Genomic DNA, 23,393 nt, shown 5'->3' on the forward strand with positions numbered 1-23,393 from the left:
TAATAATTAATACAGTATAGTAATTAATTAATCATACCTTTCTTAATTTCTGCACTTGTTTCCATGGTTTCTCATCATCAGGTAACATACGCTGACTAACTCCTCCTGACTGACTGATCTCATTAAGACAGTAATCGCTAGGGTCTTCCTCCTTTTATAATGCACACTGCATATCCATACTAATGATAAGGACATACTTACTTGTAGTTCAAATCGTGTCAATGCTTGTTGTATTATGTCCAACACAACAGATGATTCATCAATTGTTATGTTAACCAAAGGTACCCCTGAGGATAATCTATTATTGAATACCCTCAGTGTGCAAGTAGGTACTGCTGTATCTCTTCTTCTGATGTACAGTTTCAATGGGCCAGGATATGATTGAGGTATATTATAAATGATATCATCACCACTCAATATTGTACTGGGATCAGCTTCTTCTCTTGATGATGAAGGCGTCAAATAATATTCATCACTTGCACGAGGTACACTGCACTTTCTGAGGCTAATACGCTAATAGTAGTTAATATCATAAAAGTACACTCAACATTATCCATCTTACCAATAATTCATTGACTGTCATTTTATGATCTACATGTATTGGGTGCAGTGTCCCCTTTCTCCATTTCTTATTAACCTGACTACCATCAATAACAATGACTGCTCTACCTATTAATAATAGTAATACAGTAACCCAGCCAGTTTGTGTGTGTGTGTGTATACTTTTAGCATTGGTTTCATCTTCATCACTGAATAATTCAGTTACATCTAAAAAAACAATATTTATATATAATATTTGAGATATTTCATACCTTCTAGAGTTTCATCTTGTTGTAGAGTCTTTTGACTTATTGGCATTGATACACAGTATGGTGGTAGGATCATGTATGAAAGATCACGAAAATCACAACTTTTGCATTTATCACTTTTTATGAAAGCATTGAAACAAGATGAATGTAACTGTCAAAACATACTTAAGATAAAGATAAATAATATATTATCGACTGACTGTTATTCCACACCATCCACAACGAAACCCAGTTAAGCACAGATCAGTAAAACACGGCTTAGTACACATTTCACATTTTGCATGGGATGTAAGGTTACCCTCTATCCAATGATGATCAAAATCAGTCTGTAAACACATACACCATGTAAAACAATGATTAACCCAGTGTGTGTCTGCATGTAGTTACTTTAGTGGTGCAGGTAGAGGAACACTCTTTACAGTTATTCAGTTCATGGCCAATACAATATTTATGAGCATATCTACGACAGACTGGATAGAGGATCACATGATAATCACATGATCAGGATCAGTTGTGCTAACCTTTACAATACATTGCTGATCCTGTTATTTTCTTTCTGCAAACATTACACCATTTCCTCTTATTAGCTGATGATTTAGGACCAATCCAAGTGTGACCAATAGGATTCTACACAATAATAGTAGCAATAATAACAAGAGTACTACAACTAATAATAATGATAATAAAATAATAATAATAATAATAATGATGAAAATAATAATAATAATAGTGTTACATACTGTTATCTGCTCCGACAGTAAGTGAGTACAGTCAACAGTTAACGAAGGCAAGCATCTCTCATGACACACGAAATTACACACTAGAGGAAAGAAAGTTATGATTACAGCTCTTTGCACAATGACTCGTTTACAACGCATGCGGCCCAATGAGATGGAGCAGCTGGCACACGTGTTCAGCTACATGCAGTTGTACTATCTCTACACTACATACACGTTGTAAGTATACATAGATACAGAGTGTGCATGTACGCGTGAAGCCAATTGCAGGAGTCCTGCAGTGTGGAAGAGTAGAACAAACATCCACATAATTAAATGTTTGGCTACAAAAACAGAGGCCACTCCTTTATAAGGTAAATGAGTATAGTTAGCCAAAAATAATAAACACAGAGACAGGGAATACTACGCAAGTGTGATAATAGTAACGATAAGAAGACTATAGGCTTTAGGTTATAATCCAGTCTCAAGATAGTAATAATATAATTTGGAGATCAAAGAGCTTGCAGCCTATTTTAGTCATGCACCCGGGTTTAATTTTAAATTTTAAAGGCTAACCCGTGCACATTTGGCCTTGGTTCTTTATCCCCCAAAGGACTTCAGTGCAGTGCTGGCAGTGAGTGAGCTTGTAGAAAGTTTTCTTCTTGAATTCATGTCCTGACGGTGGGGGGAATGGCGGTGGGGGAGAGGTAGGTGTAGTTGCTGTTCTGTGGATAACAGGGGCAGAGGAACCTCGCTCCAAACTACGAGGAGGCTTGCTACTCCTAACAGAGCCATTGACTTCAGCAGCCATCTCTAGCTCTCCTCTCAGCTTTCTCTCCTCTTCTCAAATTCTTCACTTTATAAATAATCGGTAAAATTAATGCACGTGGGCTGGGCTAAATCAAGTCATTAATAGTTATTAAAAGAAAAATGGCTTCCGAGGTGGCAGCAAAAGATGAATGGGTTAAGCTAAATGTCGGAGGAACTCTCTTTATGACCACAAAGACCACCCTCTGCAAGGAGAAGAAGTCATTCCTGGCCAGACTCTGCTTAGATGATCCTGATTTACCTTCTTTAAAGGTAAGAGAGAGAGATAGACCCATCCTTTTACCCCTTCCTATCCCTATGTTAGGATGAAACTGGTGCTTATCTCATCGATAGAGACTCTCGTTACTTTCCAGTGATACTTAACTACCTCAGGCATGGAAAGATCATTGTAGAGCCAACCCTTCACATTGATGGTATGGTATGCGCTTTAATTAAAGGCGTGACACATTCTACCATTATTAATCTTAATTACCTTAAAATTCTAATTTTAATTGCTTGTACTCATACTGAAGTACTAAATTAATTACTGTCAGCTAAAATTAAAAAAAAAATAGTAGAGCCAAACTACACAGCGAAATATAATCACGTTGATCAGGCCTGATTCTGCCTGAAACCAGGCCTGACATCAGGCATGGACCATGGATTTTGGGCAATCAGTCCTGATACAATCATGGAGTCAGTCACAGTACAGGCATGATAAGCATCTATACTGGATCGGGCCAGACTGACTTTCATGATTCGGCAATGATAGCCAACAGGGCTCTACCAGTACTGATTTTGTGCAACATTTTGAATCAGGCCTGAATATATTTGGCTGTGTAGTCTTGGGTCTGGTGCACAAGACTAAGAACGAAACCCCCTCCACTACATCACCCCAACACTTCAATTATTACTCACAATTCAAAACTGGATGCTTAGCTCACTGTTCCGTTACTCCAGACAATATAAATCACTTGTAATATGATAGTAGTGTTTAAAATTATTTTCCCGTGTAAGTCATTACATTGGTATTTTATTTTTAGTGTAGTCTATAGAATAGGTAGGTTTTCTTTGAATTAAAACATGTCTTTGATTTTTTTGGTGTCTTTAATAAATGGTAATCTTGCATGTACATTCAGTACTGCTTGCTATTCTGTAATTTACATGTACATGTAGCAATTAAAGTCACCAGATGAAGTAATTTACTAATTCACGTTTTATGTTTGTTATTTTGTAAACAAAGCTTAGCTCATTCATTGTGTCGAGTAAATAATGGGATTGTTTGTATCATATGATGACTCATAATGACTCATAATGACTCATGATGACTCATAGTGATGCTTGTGTGCTATTTTGTGCTTATTAGTGGCTACCATTTGTAGGGAGCAGTTAATAGCAGTGAAATCACACTAGCCATATATTAGTGCTTTGCTAATGATATCATTAGCCTCTTATGGAGTTGTTGTGTTTATACACAAACTAGCCTTCGTAAACTAACCTTCATATGTTTTCGATATTATAGCTATTTTTCTTTGAGGCCTAAGTGGGTGTAGTTTAGATTATAAATCGTGGGGATAACCACACCCACTGATTATAAGTGTGTATGCTGAAATGTTTTCGGAATCATAAACTTCAAAGAAAAAGTGTAATTTTGGAGAAATTTCTTCTAGTCATACAGGTATCCCATATTTTTGAGCAATTTTAGATAATCCAAAAATTTCTGCATAACATACATGTAAGTGCATGTACTACAAAAAAAATGAAAATTCTCACCTTGTCATTTTTGATGAAATTTGGCCAATGACCATGTATTATGGTACAGGTAGGGACTTTGGTCGAACTTTTGAGCAAAGTTTTTTGATTTGAATCAGCTCAAACTTATTAGTACATGTATATGCATTAGAAAAAATTATAAAAATGGAGAATTTTCTTTTAGTCACTTTTGATCAAATTCAGCCAAAATCTCTGTACTAATAGTAAAGGGACTTTGCCCTGATTTTTGAGGAACTTAAAAAATTTGTAAAAAATCTAATTTGGATTGGAATCAGCTCAAACTTGCTACACAACATAAGAACATGTATTTGTGTCAGAAAAAATTATAAAAATGAAGAATTTTTTCCTAGTCAATTTTGGTAAAATTTGGCTAAAATCCCTGTACTATAGTACAGGGACTTTGGCCTGATTTTTGAGCAAATTTTAAAATTTTGTAAAAAAATCCAAATTTGATCTGAATCAGCTCAAACTTGATATACAACATAAGGACATGTATACATATCAGAAAAATTATAAAAATGAAGAATTTTTTTCCTAGTCAATTTTGGTAAAATTTGGCTAAAATCCCTGTACTATAGTACAGGGACTTTGGCCTGATTTTTGAGCAAATTTTAAAATTTTGTAAAAAAAATCCAAATTTGATCTGAATCAGCTCAAACTTGATATACAACATAAGGACATGTATACATATCAGAAAAATTATAAAAATGAAGAATTTTTTCCTAGTCAATTTTGGTAAAATTTGGCTAAAATCCCTGTACTATAGTACAGGGACTTTGGCCTGATTTTTGAGCAAATTAAAAAAATTGTAAAAAAAATCCAAATTTGATCGGAATCAGCTCAAAGTTGATATATAACATAAGGACATGTATATTTATCAGAAAAATTATGAAAATTAAGAATTCTTACTTCGCCATTTTTCATGAAATACATGTACCATCCATGTACTATATAACATCCCAAGGTTGGGTGTTAATTCAAAAGGTGTGTATTGGTAGGTGGAGTAACCACACTTCGTGTACCATACCAGTTTTGCTTAGCTTGCAATGTGATTGTAGTGAACCCTCAAAATTCCTGTGTATTCTGATATCATAATTATTATTATTATTGCTTTTCACAGTAAGTACAGTACTATTGTATATGCAATGAGCAAATGTACATAATAATTATTAATTATTATTATTATTATTATTATTATTATTATACTCTGTTGTTTTTTGTCCTTCTTCTATTGATTTGTAGCAGCTGTCATATAGTGTGGCCTTGTGTTTTTGTAAACCATTATTATGCATTCACAAAGGAAACATCAAATACCTAGAATCAATTCAATGGGTTAGTAATAGCAATGGGCTAATAATGCTTATTACAGCACCCTGTTACATATAGAGGGAGTTTTAGGAGACCTTGGTTTAGCTCCCATATTTAGCCTAGCCCTCCTATTTTTTTAGTTTTTTTTTGTCCCTCATATTTGTAGCCTAAGTCTTTAAAGTCTCCAATTTTTAGTTAGATTATTCTCCCAAAATGTACTTCTCGATTTAGCAATGCTTATACACATGTATTTTTTTAATACTCGTATTTGCATGGTAATAGTAATCATCTCATTAAACAACTAAACACGATTAGTAAAAATATAATAATTATTATTATGTTTAAATTTTAAATGGTTTGGTTTATTCACACGAGAGAAGTTTGAGTCTTTATCCTGAATTACTCAAGTACATGTGTTAATAGTGTGTTTTTACATGGAGTGTACTCCTATACTATAGTATTATTAAGAGTAGTATTATGTGTGTGTGTATAGTATCATGTGTGTGTGGGTCATTTCAATGTAAACACCGACTGTTTAAAATACCAAATTTAATTTGTGTTATCTCATAACATGTTTCCATTATCTCCGCTATTATTACTACATTTATTTATGCGTGAGCTGTAATGCCTCCTACTAGTGAATGGTATATACACTTGTAGTACACACACACACTTTCTTTGGTTTGACACCAGCTCAATAAGCAAGCTGTAGATTCCACGGCATTTACTATATTCTGAGACTAAATTTATTTTTAAACTGATCATAAGATAACAGTAGGACCCAAGGCCTTTATTATAATATTATGCACTGAATGCATAATGAATGACAATAGATATAGAGAATACATCAGAGGCTCTCATTCTTGAATTGTTGTATTATATATAGAAAGATGTCCTTATTGTGCTGTCTATCTACTAGCCCTAGCTCTATAGCACCTGCTTTTATGAATACTAGTCAATGTATTGAGCTAAACCTATAGTCCATAGACACTATGTAAGCATTGTATCTTCATCCTTCATTGGCTGCCAGTGTATTTATAGCAGTGGTGGGGGTATGTTACTACAACCCAGACTCTGCAGTATAGGTGTATAAGGGCATAGATACACAGTATAATTATCTGTGATAAGAGAAAGTAATAGCCCATGAAACCATTGACAGCCCTGAATCAGTAGGAGGAGTACTCTAGAAACTAATGATGTATGTACATATTTAGAGAGGGCCCTACAGTGAAACCTCTTTATAGTGTATTGTTGTCCCTTTTTGTACTGATATCAGTTGTGTTTCTTATTTATCTGGAGTTGCTAAACACTTTCCCAAATCATTGTTTAGCCTGTTATAAAAATAAGCTAATGATTATACTATTGATGACATTGATACGTTACGGAAAGTATCACTAATGGTAATTCCTGTGGTACTCATTAACCTCTTGGGAGAGTACCCTCTACTAGTAAGGACTGTTGTTTTGTATATTAAAAACATTTCAAATATGAATATCAGTATTTATGGACCACAATTAACTTGTAAAATTTATGCCTCTCCTCCTCTCTCTCTCTCTCCCCCTCTCTCTCCCTCCCTCTCTCTCTCCCCCTCTCTTTCTTTCCCACTAGGTGTTCTAGAAGAAGCTGAATTCTACAATATCCAATCATTAGTTGAACAGTTAACTGAGAAGAAGAATGGAAGAGACACAACAGTAAGACGCATATGCAGTTACCAGTAATGTAATACCTGAGTCCCTTAATATCTGTCTACAGCTTCAGATGAAGCAGATATCTCAGTCCTCAAGTATTACATTACAGCTATACACACCTTGAGATACACTGGGCCTTATAGTTATACCCATACATGATGTGTGTTCTATTTTAGTACATTACATTGTTTTATTTTTAGGTACAAGTTGGTGACCAGAAGCAGGTGTATAGGGTACTACATTGCCAGGAAGGAGAGCTAACAAGAATGCTCTCGACCCTCTCTGATGGATGGAAAATGACTCAAGTAAGATAGCCTCCTATTATTATTATTATTATTATTTCACATGCTCCTCCCCTCCCTTCAGCTGGTTAATATAGGCTCTCAGTATTCATACAGTAGTGACGACCAATCAGAGTTCCTTGTTGTTGTATCTAAGGAGTTTGAAGACCCTCCTGCCGCGAGGTCGGATTCAAAACCAACCAATAAAGAGAGAGTATGTCAATTTTTGTCTAATAATCTCTCACCCGCCCACTTTAGGTTTTGACGGAACGAGGTTATAGAATATAATTTTTTTCAAAAATTGTGATGAAGTGTGTGGTCTTGCTGATAATAATAATAATGATAATAATAACTTTCTATTATTATTATTTATAATTAAATATTTACTATTTTTAGAGGTGGCAAATAGTTTACTTGTGAATGTATAATGTATGTATTTATGTATAATAATAATAATAATAATAATAATAATAATAATAATAATAATAATAATAATAATAATAATGTATGATGATAATTTAAATAATAAATTAATAATACTTCTAAGCTAAATCAAATAATTCTAATATCCCTTCCGTCGGCGATAAAGATGAATAAAAGTCATCTCCGTTGAGCGGTGGAGAGAGAGACTCAAATACATCAGCGGGTATAAACCCACAATCACCCGATAAATGAGAACTATTGATAGAGTGACTGCCATGGAACAACCCGTCCAGGTCTGAGTCATGGGGTGCGGCCATTGATCCGAGGGATATCTCTTTAGGCGTGTGAGGGGAGGCCATTTTAACGGGAGTACTAGCCACGGAGGAGGACGTGGTAGAGGAAGAATGCTCACTGTCTCCCTCCGGACAGACAAGGACGTCTATCGGGCCATTGGTACTGAGAAGATGCATTTTATATGTCTGTAGAGAGAAGAGAAGGAATATGTGAGTGCTAGCTAGGTGTATTATAAAAGTGTAGATTTATTCTATTATTCTTATTTTTAGACTGCAACTATACACAGACCCTCCTGCTGATTGGTACACAATATAATGTACACGTATTAAAAGTGACCAGTCAGTCTCAATAAGGTATCCCCTTAAGCTGAAGCTGAGGGCAGATGTCTAGGGGCACACACACACACACACACACACACACGTATTACATTACTGATACTCACTGAGACACCATACAACAGTTACATAATTTTAGTAGGTATAATGGTTGCATGTAATTAATAAAAGACAGTAGAAGGGATTGTGTAACTACCTCTTCATCATTGTCTTTGTCACATTCCATTATAGTATCAGAGGGAGCTTTGATTATCAGTAGCGTATTATCACCAAATTCCGATATATTTCTGAGATCGTGATATGAAGTATAAGCAAAACTAAAAGAAAAACAACAAATAATAAGTGGTAGTCTAATTGATAACATTGAAATAATAGTACTAGTTATAGAAATATCCTATACCTCCAGTTTTCTCTATCATCCATTAGTTTCTTCAGCTCTTCTTTACATCTATTGATTTGTTTGTCCAGCTTGCTTCCTTCATTTTTCCTTTGTTCTAAATGTTCCTTTAGCTCGTGTATATGACTAATCTCTTGTGGCTCTGAAGCTCTATACATGAGAGAGGGAGGGAGGGGGAGAGAGGAGGAAAATTAAGTAACTATACAATGACACTAGCACTTTGTGTTGTTGTGGTAGTATTTCCCCATTAATACCTAATTGGGTATCTCTCTCTGTCTTTCCATCATACATTTCTAAGTATTCCAAAGCTAATAGACCATACAGTAATACTGTATATACAGTCTATGTTGATAATGCTAGCACACAGCCCACCCTGTGGTTTGACATAACAGCTGAGAGAGACAACCCACCATTAAAAGATAATATTAAGTTGTCTCCATGCATAGTCCCTTACCTCCATTGAATGTGGTTCTTGCTCGCTTTAGTGATAAGTCCAACTCCCTCAAGCACATTTGTTATGTCGTATATTCGTCTCTTTTGTACACTCAGCGTATCTGCTGCCTCGTTTAAGTCTAAGACTCCATCCGGCGAGGCATGGAGTAAATCACAGAACTTTTTAGTTAGAGTACCCAATGAAGTCTCAGGCTTACGATCAGGACCTAAAGTGATGGATTAATATGGAGTCATGTGGAAGTGCGTGCGTGTTCTCTTACGTCCTTCCTCGTTACTGGTTGTAGAAGAAAGACGTCTTCTTTTAGAGCCAGCTGCTACCGCTACGGGGTCCATCTCCAGTCTTCTCTTTGCCTTTGGGAGGAGAGGAGAGAGAGAAGGCATATTAAACAAAGCAAAGGGCGTCTGTGAGAGACTCAGAAAGAGGCGACGGGTCTCAAGTGACATGTAATACAAGAACATGTGAATGCCTTTTCGGCTACTGAGACGCACAAACAAACGCGACGGCTTACCAGTGATCCGTTCATGGAAGACCGAGTCTCTCCACCAGGGGTTTCTACTTCGGATACAGCTCTGCCTAGCCTCGATGAGGGTGTTCCTCCAGGAGCTACTGCCGTCATTGTAGACTCTCAGACGATACAGGGAAAGAAACGAAAGACTGTCAGCTTTTCTCACACCAAACAGAATGGACTGTTCCCACTGAATGGCAGTTTATTAATGAAGGCACGCCCTTGATTAATTATTCATTGATGACATCAGAAAACATGAACACAGTAGTTTTTAAAACTATTTTTTAAATGCAGCATCAAAATTAAAAAAATAAATCATAAAGTAGAACAATAAGTACTAAGTACTTCACAAAAACAGCAGTTTTAAGTAAGCGTCACAATATATTTTAAAGTTTTTTTAGTTCATTCATTTTATTCTTTATCGTCGTTATTTCTTGTATTTCTACCGTACCTCTTCTCAAACTCTTCCTGTATATCCTCAAGTTCCTTTCCCCTTGTCTCAGGTATCAAAAAGAACACAAACGGAATACTCAAAGCAGAAATTGCACCGAAAGTCCACCACGCACCGTAAGGATTCACCAGGTCTTCGTATGGCTGAAAAGCAAATGTGACAATGGTTGAAAAGGTCCAATTGACAGCCGTTGTTATTCCGCTGAGGATACCACGGGTCTGTAGAGGGGTCAGCTCACCCATCATTACCCACGGGATGGGACCCCAACCAATAGAGAACCCAATTATAAAGACAGCAAGACACACAACAGCAAGATATGAGAACTTGTTGGAATCGTCAAGATTGGTATGATGAGCAGTGAGGTAGTAATAGACACCTAATCCAATGGCACTGAGTGACAGGAGGAGTCCACCTGTACATAGCAATATTTTCCTGCCCAACATATCTATGAGTACTACAGACACGAAAGTAAAAATAACTTGGATGACTCCAACACCAAAATCAGCAGCTAGATTAGCATCTTGAACTTTAGCAGTCTTTAAAACGGTCCCGGCATAAAATATGATAACATTAATCCCACAAAACTGCTGGAAGAACATAAGAAATACTGCAAATATCAGCGGGATGTACGAGTATTTGTATCGCAACATTTTCAGTTTATCCACGAGGGATAATTCAGCATCCCTTTCCAGTCCCTTGTCCAAAGTGCTCATCTCCTTCTGGATATTGGCCCTTGGGCCACGTAACTTGCAAAGGATACGGTTAGCTTCAAGGCGTTCATTATTAGCCATTAGCCAACGAGGGGTTTCTGGCAAGAAGAGAACCACAACAACAAATACCAGTGACAAGCCAGCTGCTACCAAAGCTCCGTAATAGTAACGACAAAAAGATGTCAACAGGTATATTATTAGGATACCTAATGTCACTCCTAGCTGGTTCAAGGCACCAAATAATCCTTTAAGACTAGCAGGGGATATCTCCAATATGTACACCTACAAGAGAACAATAAAGATGACATGAAATGTGAAATACATTACACATGTACATGTATAGCTAAAGTTTTTCTTTAAAAACAGGAAGAGGTGTACCACTTTTCCATTCAAATTGGCAACAGTTGATTTTAATGATGCTATTATCAATTTCATTGGAACGAAAGGTAATCATAACAAAAGCTGTAGCAATAACAGGAGTATGCAGTTATTGCAATAGCATGAGCATAGAAAGCAAACTGGGAAGAGAAAACAATACAAATTAATCAAATTGGAGCAATCTTGAAGCATTCAAGTCTTTCAATTTTAAACCACAAACTCATTTTGTGTTTAAAAACTTACCGGGACAACAAGAGAATAACAACCAGCTGCTAGCCCGGTCAAAAACCGCCCAACCAATAGCATTACTAGCACAGGAGTGGAGTTATCATCCCTAATGAAATACCAAGAGCCAGCAATGACAGCCCAACCAATAACACAAGGAATGCTCCCAACCATAAGTAAAGCAGTACGACCAAATTTATCAGAGGCAACGCCAGTAAATGTGGCCCCAATAAGAGCCCCAACATTAATAATACTCTATAATAAGAGAATCCGTTATAATAAAGAGAATCTTGATATTATGCAACGACTTACCCCAATGTATTTAAAGTTTTTATCAGAGGGTACGGCCATTGTACCAACATTGCTAGAAAGGTCTAGCTGAGCAAGTGAACTGTAGCCTAAGGCAAAACCAGTGAGCACTGCTCCCAAAGCTGCGATACAAGAGTAAAGGAAAACTATACGTAGCCGCTGCTCCCCTGATGATATTTCACGATAGAGTGCCACGAGTGGATTAACATTTTTAGACTTGTCCTCTTGTGTAGAAGATTGTATGGAGTTGTCTGGAATGGTACTGTACCTTATATCACCGTTTCTATTGATGGGAGAACGTTCAGAAGACATCTCTGAGGCGATACCTGCTCAAGAAGAAGGCGACGATGAACGGACTTTGAACTAATGGGTGTGAGGGGGGTGAGGTGGGGGTAGGGCTATCCTGCAAGATCACGTGACTGTAAAACATAATTATTCATAGATTAGACTTTTCAGTCAGACCAGTGAGATCAGATCTGTAATGAGAGGGCTAAAGTCTGAAGAGCAGGCCATTATTAGCAGCTTAGCAAGTTGCTAAACTCTAAAACCAAAACTTTGCAAAAAATTGATGAGCCCCACCCTAAGTAGGTGTGGACATGCAGATATTTATGACCCCCCCTACTTGAGGGTGTGGTGACAAGATGTCTCCATACCGTTATAGTTTTTTCCAGTATGCTTTGATACTCTCTGCTGGATGCTGCGGAGCACTGGCCGTCCTCAGCCTCCCCACTATAGCTGTATTCGCTCTCATACTCATCGCCTTTCTCTCTTATGCCCTAGTTCGTTACGTTTTTTATCATCCCGGAGGCCGGGTCTGGAGACTAGCCATCAAACCCTACCTGACCAGCAGGCTCTTATTATCAGCCAGTCCCGCCAAATCCACCTCAAAGAGATCCGAGCTGGTACACAAAGAGGCGCAAAAGTTCATCCAGCTCATAATAAGGGACTTTATAGTAAGCTGGTACAAGCAGATCTCGGAGAACCCAGAGTTCCCACAGGAGACCGTGTGTCTCTTGGAACACTTAGCTAACGACTTGCAGGCCCGAGTTGCAACCGTCGACATTCGCTCGACAATCCTCTCTCTCCTCCCTCTCCTTGATCCTTATCTGACAGCTCTTAATGAGGTTGGGTATGTTAATGAGAGAGGGAAGAGTACATTTGATGTAACCCATACCTATTGCCTAATGCTTTTTGAAAAGAAACCTCATTTAGTGCACCCGGCATTGAAGAACAGTCAAACCGAAGTCGAGCACCTCCAAAGGCTAGTAGACACTTTTATTAGTAGCAGTAATGTCATACCCTCTAATTACAAGCAATGCGATATCGCCGTCCAATTTATACGTGAAATACTGGTCTATCGGGTTTTTCAGCCTCTCTTTGATCTTGTTTGCGAGCCAGAGTTCCTCCTAAGAGGCATACCACTTTTACTAGCCAAGGCAAGCGACGAAAAGATACGCCAAGTCATGTTAGATATTGAAGCAGAGAACCTCATACTCGATAAACACTTAAGCCAACCTACCGGCCTACTGACGCCATTTACGAGCTTGCCAGCGCCACCGCCCATTCACATACCTGACTCAGCACGTTATACATGTAGAACCTCCTACCCTCACAGAATGGGAAGGGACTATCAGTATCCTCCTAGCAGTGCTTCAAGCAATGGTGGGATGATAGATGATGAGCTCCTTGATTGTACTGATGATTCTGTTTATGTTAATTTGCCGCCAATTTACATTGATAAACACGTGAGGGTTGATACTAAGGATGGAGTCCACACTGGATACATAATCAAGGTTGTTGTTGTTATTATTATTATTATTGTTATTGTTATTATTATTATTATTTTAGTTTCCTTCCAAGATGCTTGATGAGAGTCAACTCTTGTCTTTACACCTTGAAGAAGAGACTGAGTTGGAAAGTTTAAAAAGATACAGTGAGTTTGCTAGCTTTCACAAGACACTAAGCAATGGGCGATACAGTCATGTGGCTAAAGGTGAGTAATTACATATAGAAGATGTACATGTACCTGAAATATATCCACATAAAAAAGCATCTGTAATAAGGACACCTTTATAAGTACAAATTAGAGTACCTTAGAAATGAGGACACCTAAAAGTGTTTGTAGTAGAGGCTACAGTTACACTGAGTCTAGAGGGGTGTGTTATTGGTCAATGTATCTGGGCAATTAGTACAAGTGTCTGGTGTTTGTTGTGGCTGTGTACATATATGTCATCTTTTTGTCTGTTTTAAAAATAAGGTTTGTGGGTACATGTACATGTACATGTCAGTGTGTGTTTGTTAGCATGTGATGTGCATGTGCCAGACTGTTTATTTATTTATTTATTTATTTATTGAACTTTGCATGTCTATAACTGTAGGTCTTTCTTTGCCTGACAGACGGATCTTTTCTCACATCATTAATAAAATACCTTTCTCTTCCGGCGAGCCTGACCCAACCACCATCTTGGAGAGAAAGGAGGGCTTAGAAAGCTACCTACAGGTAAGTTGGTTCTTTCTAATTCCTCCAGCTGCTTCTGTTATTTAAAAAGGTCACTCTCTTCATTGCCTTGTGGTGTGTGTCATACATATCTAGCTAGCCACAGTGTTGTTTTACAGTGATCAATGGGTCCTCCCTATTGCCATGGATAAGAATATATAGGGAAGACATGTTATTGTGACCAGAGCAGATTAACAATATGAATTAGTAATGGGGGAGGAACAGGGTTTCCCACAATGAAGTGAGCTCATTAGTATGTTGAATGAGCTTACAAGCACTACATGTTTATTGAATATAGTGCATGGCGTTCGGAGCAATTTTAAAATTCATAAGAATCTAATTTCGATAGGAATCAGCTCAAAATTTCTACGCAACATAAGTACATGTATACGTATCAGAAAAAATTATATAAAAGTGAAGAATTCTATCCTTGGGATTTTTGTTGAAATGCCCTATACTACTGAGTACAGGGTTTTTGGCCCAATTTTTGAGCAACTTGACAATCCACTGACAAGAAGCTTCATAAGCACTATGCCAACATCCTGTAGGAGAGCCTGCATGGTGAGAGACTGAAGGGATGTTTAGATATACTGACTGATATGTTGAAATGATTATTTTTGTGATAATAGACTCAGTTTAGAGTCTGTTTGGGAATAGAAGCAGTAATACTTTGCCATTAAAATGACATTAATATTTCTCTACTGCATGTATGTACGAAATGTGCTTAATACTGTATCATGTAAATTATTATACACGTGTGCTATTTCCATGTGCATGTATTTATAGAGTGTTGTAGCTGTGAAGGAGATAAAGGAGAGTCCTGAATTCAGACAGTTCCTATTTTCTGGTGTGACTTCCTTACAAGAGGCTCAAATATTCAGCACAAGGCCAGGCATGGCTAGAAGGGACTGGAGAAAATCCATGGCAGTCGAAAAACCAACAGTAAGCTAGTTTAAATGTATTTATTACTTTTGCATTGCTGTCCATTTTAGATTCAGTCGGAGCAGCCGTTTTCCGACGTCCTTGTATCATTTACTGAGAGTCACGATCTGCCAATGCCACATAAAGGAGGAGCCTTGAACACATGCAACTCTCCATCTAATAGTAACACTGATGAAGGAGGACATACTAGTACTAGAACTGGGCCAGTAGCCTCTACAGCTAGCGACTCTATTACTGTACAAGATGTAATGCAGTTAATACCCACAGCTGTGTGGTCCTTTTTCTCCCGAGAGCTGGGAAGAGGTGTGGTCGATGATCATGTGACTCTAGCTGCCGAGAGAGAGGCGGAGTCGCCGCTAATGAACTCACTGTTAAGCCTCGCCAATGAAGCCACAAGAACGACGAGCCCTGAGCTATGGATAACGTCAGAAGGAACCCAGTTAGGAATATTGGGCATCTGTGGAGATACCCTGGACTCTTACCTAATGAATGCAAGTAGCTTATGTATATATACATCTAGTAAAGGGCATTTCATCAAAATTGGCCAAAATTAATTAGAAGAGCATGTTCTTGTTTTTGTGGTGTAGATATTTGACTCATAGATCATGCTTTTTAGCCTGACTTAGCATGCTTTGTGGCAAACCCTGCAATGGATGTACATAAAAATGCTACAATTGTATACTTAAATTGTTATAATATTTACTTTGCTCATTTCTTTTTTTGCAGGAGCTGTTAGAAGTTGTGAGTGATGAAACAAGATGGGCCCGTGCTTTATATAACCTGCGTCACCTCCTCTGGCCCAATGGAGGCGAACTGTCTCTATCCTCCACCCCTCCACTGACTGATACACAGAAACGACAGCAGAGGCAAGAAGCAGTCGACGAAATAAAGAACTTTTTACCAAGTAAGTTGTATGGTATGGTATATGCATTTTATAGTTTATGATGATAATAGATGCATTGCCTTGGCTCATTGGTGCTGGCTCTTATGATGAAGCTATTGAACATTGTCTGAACTACATTCAAAACCCTAGAATTAACCGGTAAAATAACAACACATAATGCTTATTATAATGGTAAAGTAATAATGATACTTTATTGTGTATTATTCTGTAGGCACTTTTTATTTCGAGCGTTGGATATTCTCTTTTCTCAGATAGTCCCTGAAGTGAAGGATACTGAGTTTCAGGACCGTTTGGTCAAAATGAGGTCCAAGCCAAGTTTTTTATCACTTTCTTAATTTTTTTTTTGCTTTTTTTCAATTTTTAAATTTTAATTTGTATTTAAATTTAATTAAACATTTATTAAGAATAAAATGTCTGACACTGAGTTGTTCTCTGTACTGGAAGGAGCCAGCACTAGGAGTGATTTACTGGATGTGTTGGGAGAATTCACAGACGCTAATGATCCCCGACTATTGCTCTCTCTTGCTAAAAAGTGTCAAGAGCATTCAATGTACAGAGAATCTGAGGCTCTACACGAGAGGGCATTAGAAAAGGCACCACTAGCTCCTGCCATTAAAGAGTCTTTGCGCCATTTGTATCTCAGTATGGTCGACCGATGGCATTATTTGATGCTAAATGATATACAGCGTAACTCAAATTATTTTAAAGCTATTTTGAGCACCGTAAGATCAATGGAGTCCTCGTCCACCACAGTGCTGGACATAGGGGCAGGGTCTGGTATATTGAGGTGCGTGCCTTATATTTAATAATTAATTAGTAAATCAATTGAAATTTAATTAGGGCAGGGCATTTTAAATAGTAAATATGGCTCGATTATTATTTCTGATACATATGGGTATCTCTATGCTATGTTGAAAGTTTGAACTGGTTCCGACAAAATATTCCAGAATTATGAGAGTTTTTTAGAAGTAAATTTTAAAAAAGCAAAGGTGGCCCGATTTTTTGTAATTTAAAAAATTTGTAAAAAATCTAAACTTGATCGGAATCAGCTCAAACTTACTACACAACATAAGAAGATGTATATGTATCAGAAAAAAATTTTAAAATAGTGAATCCTCTCCTAGTCATTTTTGGCAAAATTTGGCAAAAGACCCTGTACTATAGCCTTTGCTTTTTTCTGAAAATTGACTCCGAAATTACCCCCAATTTTTATTACATTTTCTGTTATATATTGATGTTCTTGTACTGTGTAGAAAGTTTAAACTGATTCCAAGCTCAAATTCTGGAGCTATGAGCATTTTAAAGTTGTCTGAGTTACTATGATATGTAAGTATATTAATCTTAATTTCAGTTTGATGGCAGTCAGAGCCGGAGCAGTGAAAGTGTTTGCTTGTGAATTGAGTGATGTTATGTGTGAGCTATGTCAAGATGTGATCAGTGCTAATGATATGTCGGATCAAATTGAAGTGATTCATTCCGTATCAACAGAACTGACTCAACTACCTGAAAGGTAATTTTAAAAATAATAAAAAATAGTAATAATGATTTTCTTTTAGAGTATCCCTTATAATAACCGAGACGGTGGATGCTGGTTTATTAGGTGAACTGATAGTACCTTCTTTGAGACATGCTTGGACCACATTCCTTCAGCCGAATCTCACCAATGGTCACATGATAGTACCTCATGTGATACCTTGTGGGGCTACAGTGTACGTCTGCCCAGTTGAATGCAGTGAAATACGGAAACAATCAAAGTTAGTTTTAGTAAGAGCTGATTTTTAAAAATGACAAGTACTATTTTAAAACTTTTTTCTTGTATAATAATAATTAATTTAATACTATTATATTTTTATTATTACTATTATTGTTATTATTATTATTATTATTATTATTATTATTATTATTATTATTATTATTATTATTATTATTATTAGGTTGCTCAATCCTCAGCTCCTCCCTCTCACCCATCCTATTCAAATTACTGGTAGTTGTAAGTTCAATGATACTCATTCATCCTTGGTCCAAGAGCCTTACTCCTGTGAGAGACTCTCGGCCATTAGAGGCTCCTTCAAGTACCTGTCATCTCCTCAAGTTGCTCTCTCCTTCAATTTTGCTGACCCAGCGGTATTAATATTGAATTGTTTGTTTTGCATTTGGGAATATTATCATTCATTAACAAGTATTCTTTGAGTGTTGGTTATTTCTTTTCAAGTGAATCTTCACACAAATTATCCACTCAACCCACAACCATATAATATGTATACGTTATGTCAACATGTACTGTGATTGATAAATCATACATTCACTTTGATCCCTTGCTAAATTCACTTTAAAAATTATTGTGCCATTAAAGATACATGTATTATAATACTATCTTTTTTTCTTTATGCAGGTACCACTTCCCCCTCCTAACAACCTGTCCTTTCCCATACTTCATGAAGGAAGGATGGACTGCCTAGTAAGTTGGTTCACACTCCATCTTGACAGAAACCATCACATCTCAACTTCGCCCTCGTCCTCCACCTCATGGGAACAAGCAATATTCCCTTTTAATGAGACTCAAGAAGAGTACTTGCTCTTGTCCAAAGGCTATACACTACCAGTCCTGGCTAGTTGTACTGATACTGAACTCGTGTTAAGGATAAATCAGGAATCAAGTAAAGAAGATGATACTGATACTGATATCAATGCTCATAGTGTTGCTGCTCCTCTTGGCAGTGATGTTGTCTCACGTTATTACGTTGAGAGGAGTGAGCTCTTACGTCTTAATGATGAAGGGTATATAAATAGAGTAATGAGTGCATTGAGATCCTTTCAAGAAGAGGAGGAGGAGGAGCTAGAGGAGGAGGAGGGAGAGGGTGTTACTGTACTAGATATTACTGACCTACCATTGATTTCATTGTTAATGGTTAAAGCAGACAATAAAACTGGAGGGAACTCACCAGCTGCTGCACTTAAAGATAGTCCAATCTCTACAAACTCAATGGTTGGCATGGAGTATGTGCTACTAGGCAGTACTAGGCCTTATTATGAAGAGCTGGTACAACAGGTGATAGAATCTAATGGCATTAGAGACAAGGTCTCGCTAATGTCAATTTCTGAGGCTCATACTCTTGCCAATGGCGATCTGTGGGACATTATCTACTGTGAACTGATAACACCTCAAGGGACATTGAACACTCATTCAATACAGCTACTGAGATTAATCAGGTAATTTACTAGTAAAATTATCATTATTATTATTATTATTGTTATTATTATTATTATGCTTTTATTTTTGTTTTTTAAAATTAGGCCAGATCAATCCCAGTTGTTATGTCATACGGTACAGTTACATGTTGTGGGTGTGGCTAGTCCGGCATTGCGAGCTCATTCATGTGTCTTGGGGACTGTCCCTACATTAGGGTTTGATATAGCTAGTTATATCAATAAATATCAAGTTAGTGATTATCATGCAAGGTTGAGATAAATTAGTAATTAATTGTTATTAGGTTAGTCATTATACAGATATTAATCTGGAAACATTTCCTCATGAAACTGTTACTAAAAATAGTAACGTATCGCTATCACTATCAAACTATTGTGATGTAAGCCAGTAATAATTATGATGATGAAATTATTATTATTATTATTATTATTATAAGAAAGACACAAAACAGACAAAAGGGGGACAAAAAGGGAGGACCCTGTACATAGAAAGAAAAAAGAAACAAAAAACAGAAAGAGAAACTACATGTACAATAAAAAACAAAGTTAAATGAAACCATCTACCACTGATGGAGGGGTGGTAGATCAACATAACCACATCTGTGCATTGAAGTGCCAGAGAGCTATAGAGAGTCTTTATATTATTATTATTATTATTATTATTATTATTATTATTATTATTATTATTACTATTAGATTGAAGTGGATCTGTCTATAGATGTTATAAAAACTGAGTCCATTACTGGTTTCTGTTACTGGTTCACTCTTTGCTACCATGACAACCAGTCCTTGTGTACAGGTCCTCACTCGTACGAAGGAGTAAGCGAAATAAACAATTTATGGCTCTCTTTATGCAGTCTCTGTTTTTTATTAGAGTCATTGGCATCAAGCGGCTTTTCTATTAAAAGAAGATGTGTCTGTATCGGAAGGTCAGACCCTACCTGTCCATGTTTCAGTGCAAGATGGAGCGCTTGACATTAGACTAGTAGAATGAGTGGTGTTTGGGACAAGCAAAATTTTGTAGTAATTTTTTTAATTTTGATTTCAGGTAGTCACTATAGTCATTATTATTGTCATTGTGCCAATTACTCATTCACTATCTGAGTTTGTTGCCAGAAATACTGGAAGCACGGCACATTTCTAAAGGCAGCAGTACTATAATGACTATGATAAGGATTGATGCTCTCTTTTTTTTTGTTCTCTTGGTCTGTTCTGTCACTGGAAAGCCAATTAGTCCTGATTTTGGCTACAATCTTACAGCCCAAGGGGGATGTGGCACTGCAAAATTTGTTTATTTTGAACACTTAAATAGAGCAACTTTGTTAAAGGCTCAAGAAAATTTATGCCTCAATATTCCAAAGGCAATAGAAGCAGTTGATAAAGATCCAGAGCGGTACAAGAAATGGTTTGGCGAGTATTCAAAAAGTCGCAGTGATGTTGTGAAGGAGAATTTCCAGAAGTTATATGATGGCTTGGCTAAGTCTACTCTTATTTATCAGAATGCAGGTCCATTGTGTGACTATACTGGAATGACGGGACACACTTTTGGACCGTGGGTAGGCATAATGTATACTTGTCCACTCCTTTATTCTATACCAACACTCTGTTTGGGATCAGATCAGAAGTCAATTGAAGGCACTCTGCTTCGTGAATGGATGTTTAATTTTGCTTACACTTATCCTGGTGGCTATGGAGCTATAGAAGCTAAAAGGAGAGCTGAAAAGGAGCCAGATAAAGTCATTCATATTGGAGATAATTATGAATACTTTTACTGCAAGACTCCCTGAGTAGAGTCAAGAGTTCAAAGGATGGAGGAATATAAGGACATTATACAATAACATTTCTTTCTAAAATATATTTACTGAATATTATTGTGATGTTCTCAATAATATAAAAAATGTGTTATTCTTTCACACTATTATCAGTAGTACTATAATGAGTTAATCTGCCAAATTTTTATTAGCTGTGCTGCCAGGAGTAGCACAGTTTGTTCCTGTTATTCACTGCATAGACAATGAAGGCTGTTCTCTCCCTTCTCCTGGCCTATGTTGCTATCACTGGCTCAAAGTCAATCAGTGATGATGCTGCAGAAGATTCTGTCTACAATGTTACAATAGAGGGATGTGGAACTGCCAAATTTGTTAATTTTGATGATTTAAACAAAACAACTCTTGTTAACATTCAAAAGAGTATGTGCCTCAATCTTCCAAAAGCAATAGAGGCAGTTGATACAGATCCAGAACGATACAGAAAATGGTTTGGTGAGCATTCAAAAAGTCGCAGTGACCTTGTGAAGAGGAATCTCCAGAAGCTATACGATGGCTTGACTAAGACTACTCTTGTGTACCAGAATTTTCAAATGCTGTGTGACTTTGCTGGGTCTACAGCACATTCTGGTGGCCCAATTCTCAAAGTGATGTTCACATGTCCACTGTTGTATACACTCTCCCCTTTCTGTGCTGGCAAGAAACAGAAGACTATGGAGGGAATAATTCTACGCGAGTGGATGTTTGCTTTTGCCTTTACTTATCCGAGTGGGATTGGAAGTGATATCGCAAGGATAAAGGCTAGAGATAATCCGGATAAAGCAGTAAAGATTGGAGATAATTATGAATACTTTTATTGTAACACTGAGTGATTGGAACAGTGAATTAATACATGATAATTTATGCATGTTTATTATCTTCTTGAAATAAATTAAATAACTTTTTTCAAAAATAATGATAAATTGTTACAACTCATTATCGTGCCAAAGTTAAAACAGGAAATGAATTGAAGCAATTTTGAAATTTACATAAAAAAATAATTTCGTAGCAAAAATAATTAGTATAATAATAAAGAAACGTTTATAAATTGTCACTTGTCAGTAGTAGCTACTCTTGACATCAGATTTGATAATGTTAATAGATTAACATTACCACCACACAATACAATACCAATCTGTAGAAAACACAATTATTATAAGTATTGGTATTACTTATACAAGGTACCTTCAATGATTTGTCCATTCCAAATAATTCTTTAAATTTTTCAGTACAAACTGCAGCTAATGGACAGGCAGCAGATGGCTCTATAACTACCTAATGAAATAGTATTCATAAAAAAAATTTTAGAGCAGCTTTAAAATTTAAAAAATTCCAATTTTGACTGGAATCAAATCAAAATTTTTATACAACATAAAAACATGTATATGCACCAAAAAATTATATGAAATGAAGAATTCTCTTCGAACAATTCTTGATGAAAGTTGGCCAAATCCCTGTACTATAGTACAGGGACTTTGGCCTGATTTCTAAAAAACTTAAAAATTTGTAATTTTGATCATAATCAACTCAAACTTGTTACACAGCATAAATATGTATTTATGTATCAGAAAAAAATACAAAAAGGGAAAGTCCCTCTAATATTTCTATATGTTAATACCTTAAGTCGCTCAAATACAAGTCTCATAGCAGCAATAGTTTCCTCATCAGTCACTCTTATAACTCCATCCACTGATTTCCTTATGATGCTCCATGGTAGCTCTGTGATACTGACTAACAATCCATCACATATGGTTTGAGGTGATTCATCTTGATTAGGTATAAGTCGACCTAATAAAAGTATAAAACTTCAATGGTCACTATAACTATCTTAACCTGCTTCCAGAGAATTGGCACAATCATCAGCAGCAGTAGGCTCAGCTCCGATCACTTTAATATTTGGATTAATCCCCTACTAATACTCAGTAGTATAAAGTTATATATTAAACTGACTTTAGCAGCTATAGCTATTCCACTTATCATTCCACCACCTCCAACACTAACTACTATAACATCTAAATCAGGAACCTATCGACCATACACGTGACTATATAAATATAGTGCTCTTTACTTGTTCTAAGAACTCTAATCCCATGGTACCCTGCCCAGCAATTATATCATCATGATTGTGTGAAGACACAAAAACTCCTTGCCATTAAGAGAAGCTAAGACTCATCA

The 23,393-nt window shown here is 36.7% G+C and overlaps 8 protein-coding genes across 10 annotated transcripts in view; 4 read left to right on the forward strand and 4 right to left on the reverse strand.

Moving 5' to 3' along the window:
* Window positions 1-30: 30 nt before the first annotated feature.
* Window positions 31-2,359, reverse strand: LOC105312181 (diacylglycerol kinase theta-like). The gene is made up of 10 exons (XM_011404632.2): window positions 2,102-2,359; window positions 1,550-1,629; window positions 1,331-1,436; window positions 1,197-1,279; window positions 1,010-1,135; window positions 813-960; window positions 724-768; window positions 563-669; window positions 202-513; window positions 31-151 (listed from the first exon to the last, which is right to left on the reverse strand). Exons 1-10 carry the CDS (start codon window positions 2,334-2,336, stop codon window positions 32-34), a joined length of 1,362 nt encoding a protein of 453 aa, XP_011402934.1. The 5' UTR covers window positions 2,337-2,359; the 3' UTR covers window position 31.
* Window positions 2,360-2,438: 79 nt separating this feature from the next.
* Window positions 2,439-7,847, forward strand: LOC100636572 (BTB/POZ domain-containing protein KCTD5-like). The gene is made up of 6 exons (XM_003385355.3): window positions 2,439-2,605; window positions 2,658-2,766; window positions 7,022-7,104; window positions 7,302-7,406; window positions 7,468-7,596; window positions 7,641-7,847. The coding sequence occupies exons 1-6, from the start codon at window positions 2,456-2,458 to the stop codon at window positions 7,668-7,670; spliced, it is 606 nt and encodes a 201-aa protein (XP_003385403.1). The 5' UTR covers window positions 2,439-2,455; the 3' UTR covers window positions 7,671-7,847.
* Window positions 7,848-7,888: 41 nt separating this feature from the next.
* Window positions 7,889-9,989, reverse strand: LOC100636697 (transcription factor E2F6-like). Its single transcript, XM_003385356.3, has 6 exons — window positions 9,794-9,989; window positions 9,545-9,635; window positions 9,286-9,490; window positions 8,835-8,981; window positions 8,631-8,751; window positions 7,889-8,284 (listed from the first exon to the last, which is right to left on the reverse strand). Exons 1-6 carry the CDS (start codon window positions 9,899-9,901, stop codon window positions 7,925-7,927), a joined length of 1,032 nt encoding a protein of 343 aa, XP_003385404.1. The 5' UTR covers window positions 9,902-9,989; the 3' UTR covers window positions 7,889-7,924.
* Window positions 9,990-10,055: 66 nt separating this feature from the next.
* LOC100633166 (solute carrier family 2, facilitated glucose transporter member 8-like) lies at window positions 10,056-12,338 on the reverse strand. The gene is made up of 3 exons (XM_003385328.3): window positions 11,867-12,338; window positions 11,573-11,809; window positions 10,056-11,233 (listed from the first exon to the last, which is right to left on the reverse strand). The coding sequence occupies exons 1-3, from the start codon at window positions 12,173-12,175 to the stop codon at window positions 10,202-10,204; spliced, it is 1,578 nt and encodes a 525-aa protein (XP_003385376.1). The 5' UTR covers window positions 12,176-12,338; the 3' UTR covers window positions 10,056-10,201.
* Window positions 12,339-12,481: 143 nt separating this feature from the next.
* On the forward strand, window positions 12,482-16,613 carry LOC105312182 (sorting nexin-19-like). Its single transcript, XM_011404633.2, has 8 exons — window positions 12,482-13,656; window positions 13,712-13,856; window positions 14,242-14,363; window positions 15,147-15,302; window positions 15,353-15,793; window positions 16,029-16,206; window positions 16,257-16,344; window positions 16,418-16,613. The coding sequence occupies exons 1-8, from the start codon at window positions 12,505-12,507 to the stop codon at window positions 16,539-16,541; spliced, it is 2,406 nt and encodes an 801-aa protein (XP_011402935.1). The 5' UTR covers window positions 12,482-12,504; the 3' UTR covers window positions 16,542-16,613.
* On the forward strand, window positions 16,574-21,366 carry LOC100633293 (putative protein arginine N-methyltransferase 9). The gene is made up of 9 exons (XM_019994695.1): window positions 16,574-16,993; window positions 17,558-17,716; window positions 17,763-17,960; window positions 18,141-18,330; window positions 18,599-19,416; window positions 19,501-19,645; window positions 19,698-19,793; window positions 20,110-20,232; window positions 20,288-21,366. The coding sequence occupies exons 1-9, from the start codon at window positions 16,617-16,619 to the stop codon at window positions 20,405-20,407; spliced, it is 2,226 nt and encodes a 741-aa protein (XP_019850254.1). The 5' UTR covers window positions 16,574-16,616; the 3' UTR covers window positions 20,408-21,366.
* A 61-nt stretch (window positions 21,367-21,427) lies between these two features.
* LOC105312183 (uncharacterized) lies at window positions 21,428-22,051 on the forward strand. The gene has a single exon (XM_011404635.1). The coding sequence runs from the start codon at window positions 21,428-21,430 to the stop codon at window positions 22,049-22,051; it is 624 nt and encodes a 207-aa protein (XP_011402937.1).
* A 130-nt stretch (window positions 22,052-22,181) lies between these two features.
* The window catches only part of LOC100633547 (probable serine racemase), a 5,837-nt gene continuing 4,625 nt past the window's right edge, over window positions 22,182-23,393 (reverse strand). Inside the window, exons 5-8 of one of the 3 annotated variants that reach the window (XM_019994696.1) lie at window positions 23,052-23,127; window positions 22,837-23,006; window positions 22,404-22,493; window positions 22,182-22,353 (exon numbers count right to left, since the gene is read on the reverse strand). In XM_019994696.1, coding sequence (XP_019850255.1) covers window positions 22,270-22,353; window positions 22,404-22,493; window positions 22,837-23,006; window positions 23,052-23,127 — 420 coding nt within the window. In that variant the 3' untranslated portion in view covers window positions 22,182-22,269. The remainder of the gene's footprint in view (window positions 22,354-22,403; window positions 22,494-22,836; window positions 23,007-23,051; window positions 23,128-23,393) is intronic. The other 2 variants (XM_019994697.1, XM_011404637.2) reach the window with 2 other exon arrangements.

The sequence above is a fragment of the Amphimedon queenslandica genome, unplaced genomic scaffold, assembly GCF_000090795.2.
Source record: "Amphimedon queenslandica unplaced genomic scaffold, v1.1 AMPQUscaffold_13467, whole genome shotgun sequence".
Taxonomy (NCBI): domain Eukaryota; kingdom Metazoa; phylum Porifera; class Demospongiae; order Haplosclerida; family Niphatidae; genus Amphimedon; species Amphimedon queenslandica.

Coding starts and splice junctions, on each gene's coding strand:
- LOC100636572 (XM_003385355.3), top strand. CDS start 2,456: ATGGCTTCCGAGGTGGCAGCAAAAGATGAATGGGTTAAGCTAAATGTC. Junction 7,105..7,301: donor AGAATGGAAGAGACACAACA/GTAAGACGCATA, acceptor TTTTATTTTTAG/GTACAAGTTGGTGACCAGAA. Junction 7,407..7,467: donor ATGGATGGAAAATGACTCAA/GTAAGATAGCCT, acceptor CCCTCCCTTCAG/CTGGTTAATATAGGCTCTCA.
- LOC105312183 (XM_011404635.1), top strand. CDS start 21,428: ATGAAGGCTGTTCTCTCCCTTCTCCTGGCCTATGTTGCTATCACTGGC.
- LOC100633293 (XM_019994695.1), top strand. CDS start 16,617: ATGTCTGACACTGAGTTGTTCTCTGTACTGGAAGGAGCCAGCACTAGG. Junction 17,717..17,762: donor CTGACTCAACTACCTGAAAG/GTAATTTTAAAA, acceptor ATTTTCTTTTAG/AGTATCCCTTATAATAACCG. Junction 19,646..19,697: donor GTTATATCAATAAATATCAA/GTTAGTGATTAT, acceptor AATTGTTATTAG/GTTAGTCATTATACAGATAT.
- LOC100636697 (XM_003385356.3), bottom strand. CDS start 9,901: ATGACGGCAGTAGCTCCTGGAGGAACACCCTCATCGAGGCTAGGCAGA. Junction 9,636..9,793: donor CTTCCATGAACGGATCACTG/GTAAGCCGTCGC, acceptor CTCCTCCCAAAG/GCAAAGAGAAGACTGGAGAT. Junction 8,752..8,834: donor GATGATAGAGAAAACTGGAG/GTATAGGATATT, acceptor TTTTTCTTTTAG/TTTTGCTTATACTTCATATC.
- LOC105312181 (XM_011404632.2), bottom strand. CDS start 2,336: ATGGCTGCTGAAGTCAATGGCTCTGTTAGGAGTAGCAAGCCTCCTCGT. Junction 1,136..1,196: donor CCTCTACCTGCACCACTAAA/GTAACTACATGC, acceptor ATGTGTTTACAG/ACTGATTTTGATCATCATTG. Junction 769..812: donor ACAAGATGAAACTCTAGAAG/GTATGAAATATC, acceptor TTGTTTTTTTAG/ATGTAACTGAATTATTCAGT.
- LOC105312182 (XM_011404633.2), top strand. CDS start 12,505: ATGTCTCCATACCGTTATAGTTTTTTCCAGTATGCTTTGATACTCTCT. Junction 13,857..14,241: donor ATACAGTCATGTGGCTAAAG/GTGAGTAATTAC, acceptor CTATAACTGTAG/GTCTTTCTTTGCCTGACAGA. Junction 14,364..15,146: donor GCTTAGAAAGCTACCTACAG/GTAAGTTGGTTC, acceptor ATGTATTTATAG/AGTGTTGTAGCTGTGAAGGA.
- LOC100633166 (XM_003385328.3), bottom strand. CDS start 12,175: ATGTCTTCTGAACGTTCTCCCATCAATAGAAACGGTGATATAAGGTAC. Junction 11,810..11,866: donor AAAACTTTAAATACATTGGG/GTAAGTCGTTGC, acceptor CTCTTATTATAG/AGTATTATTAATGTTGGGGC. Junction 11,234..11,572: donor GTTATTCTCTTGTTGTCCCG/GTAAGTTTTTAA, acceptor GTTCTCTTGTAG/GTGTACATATTGGAGATATC.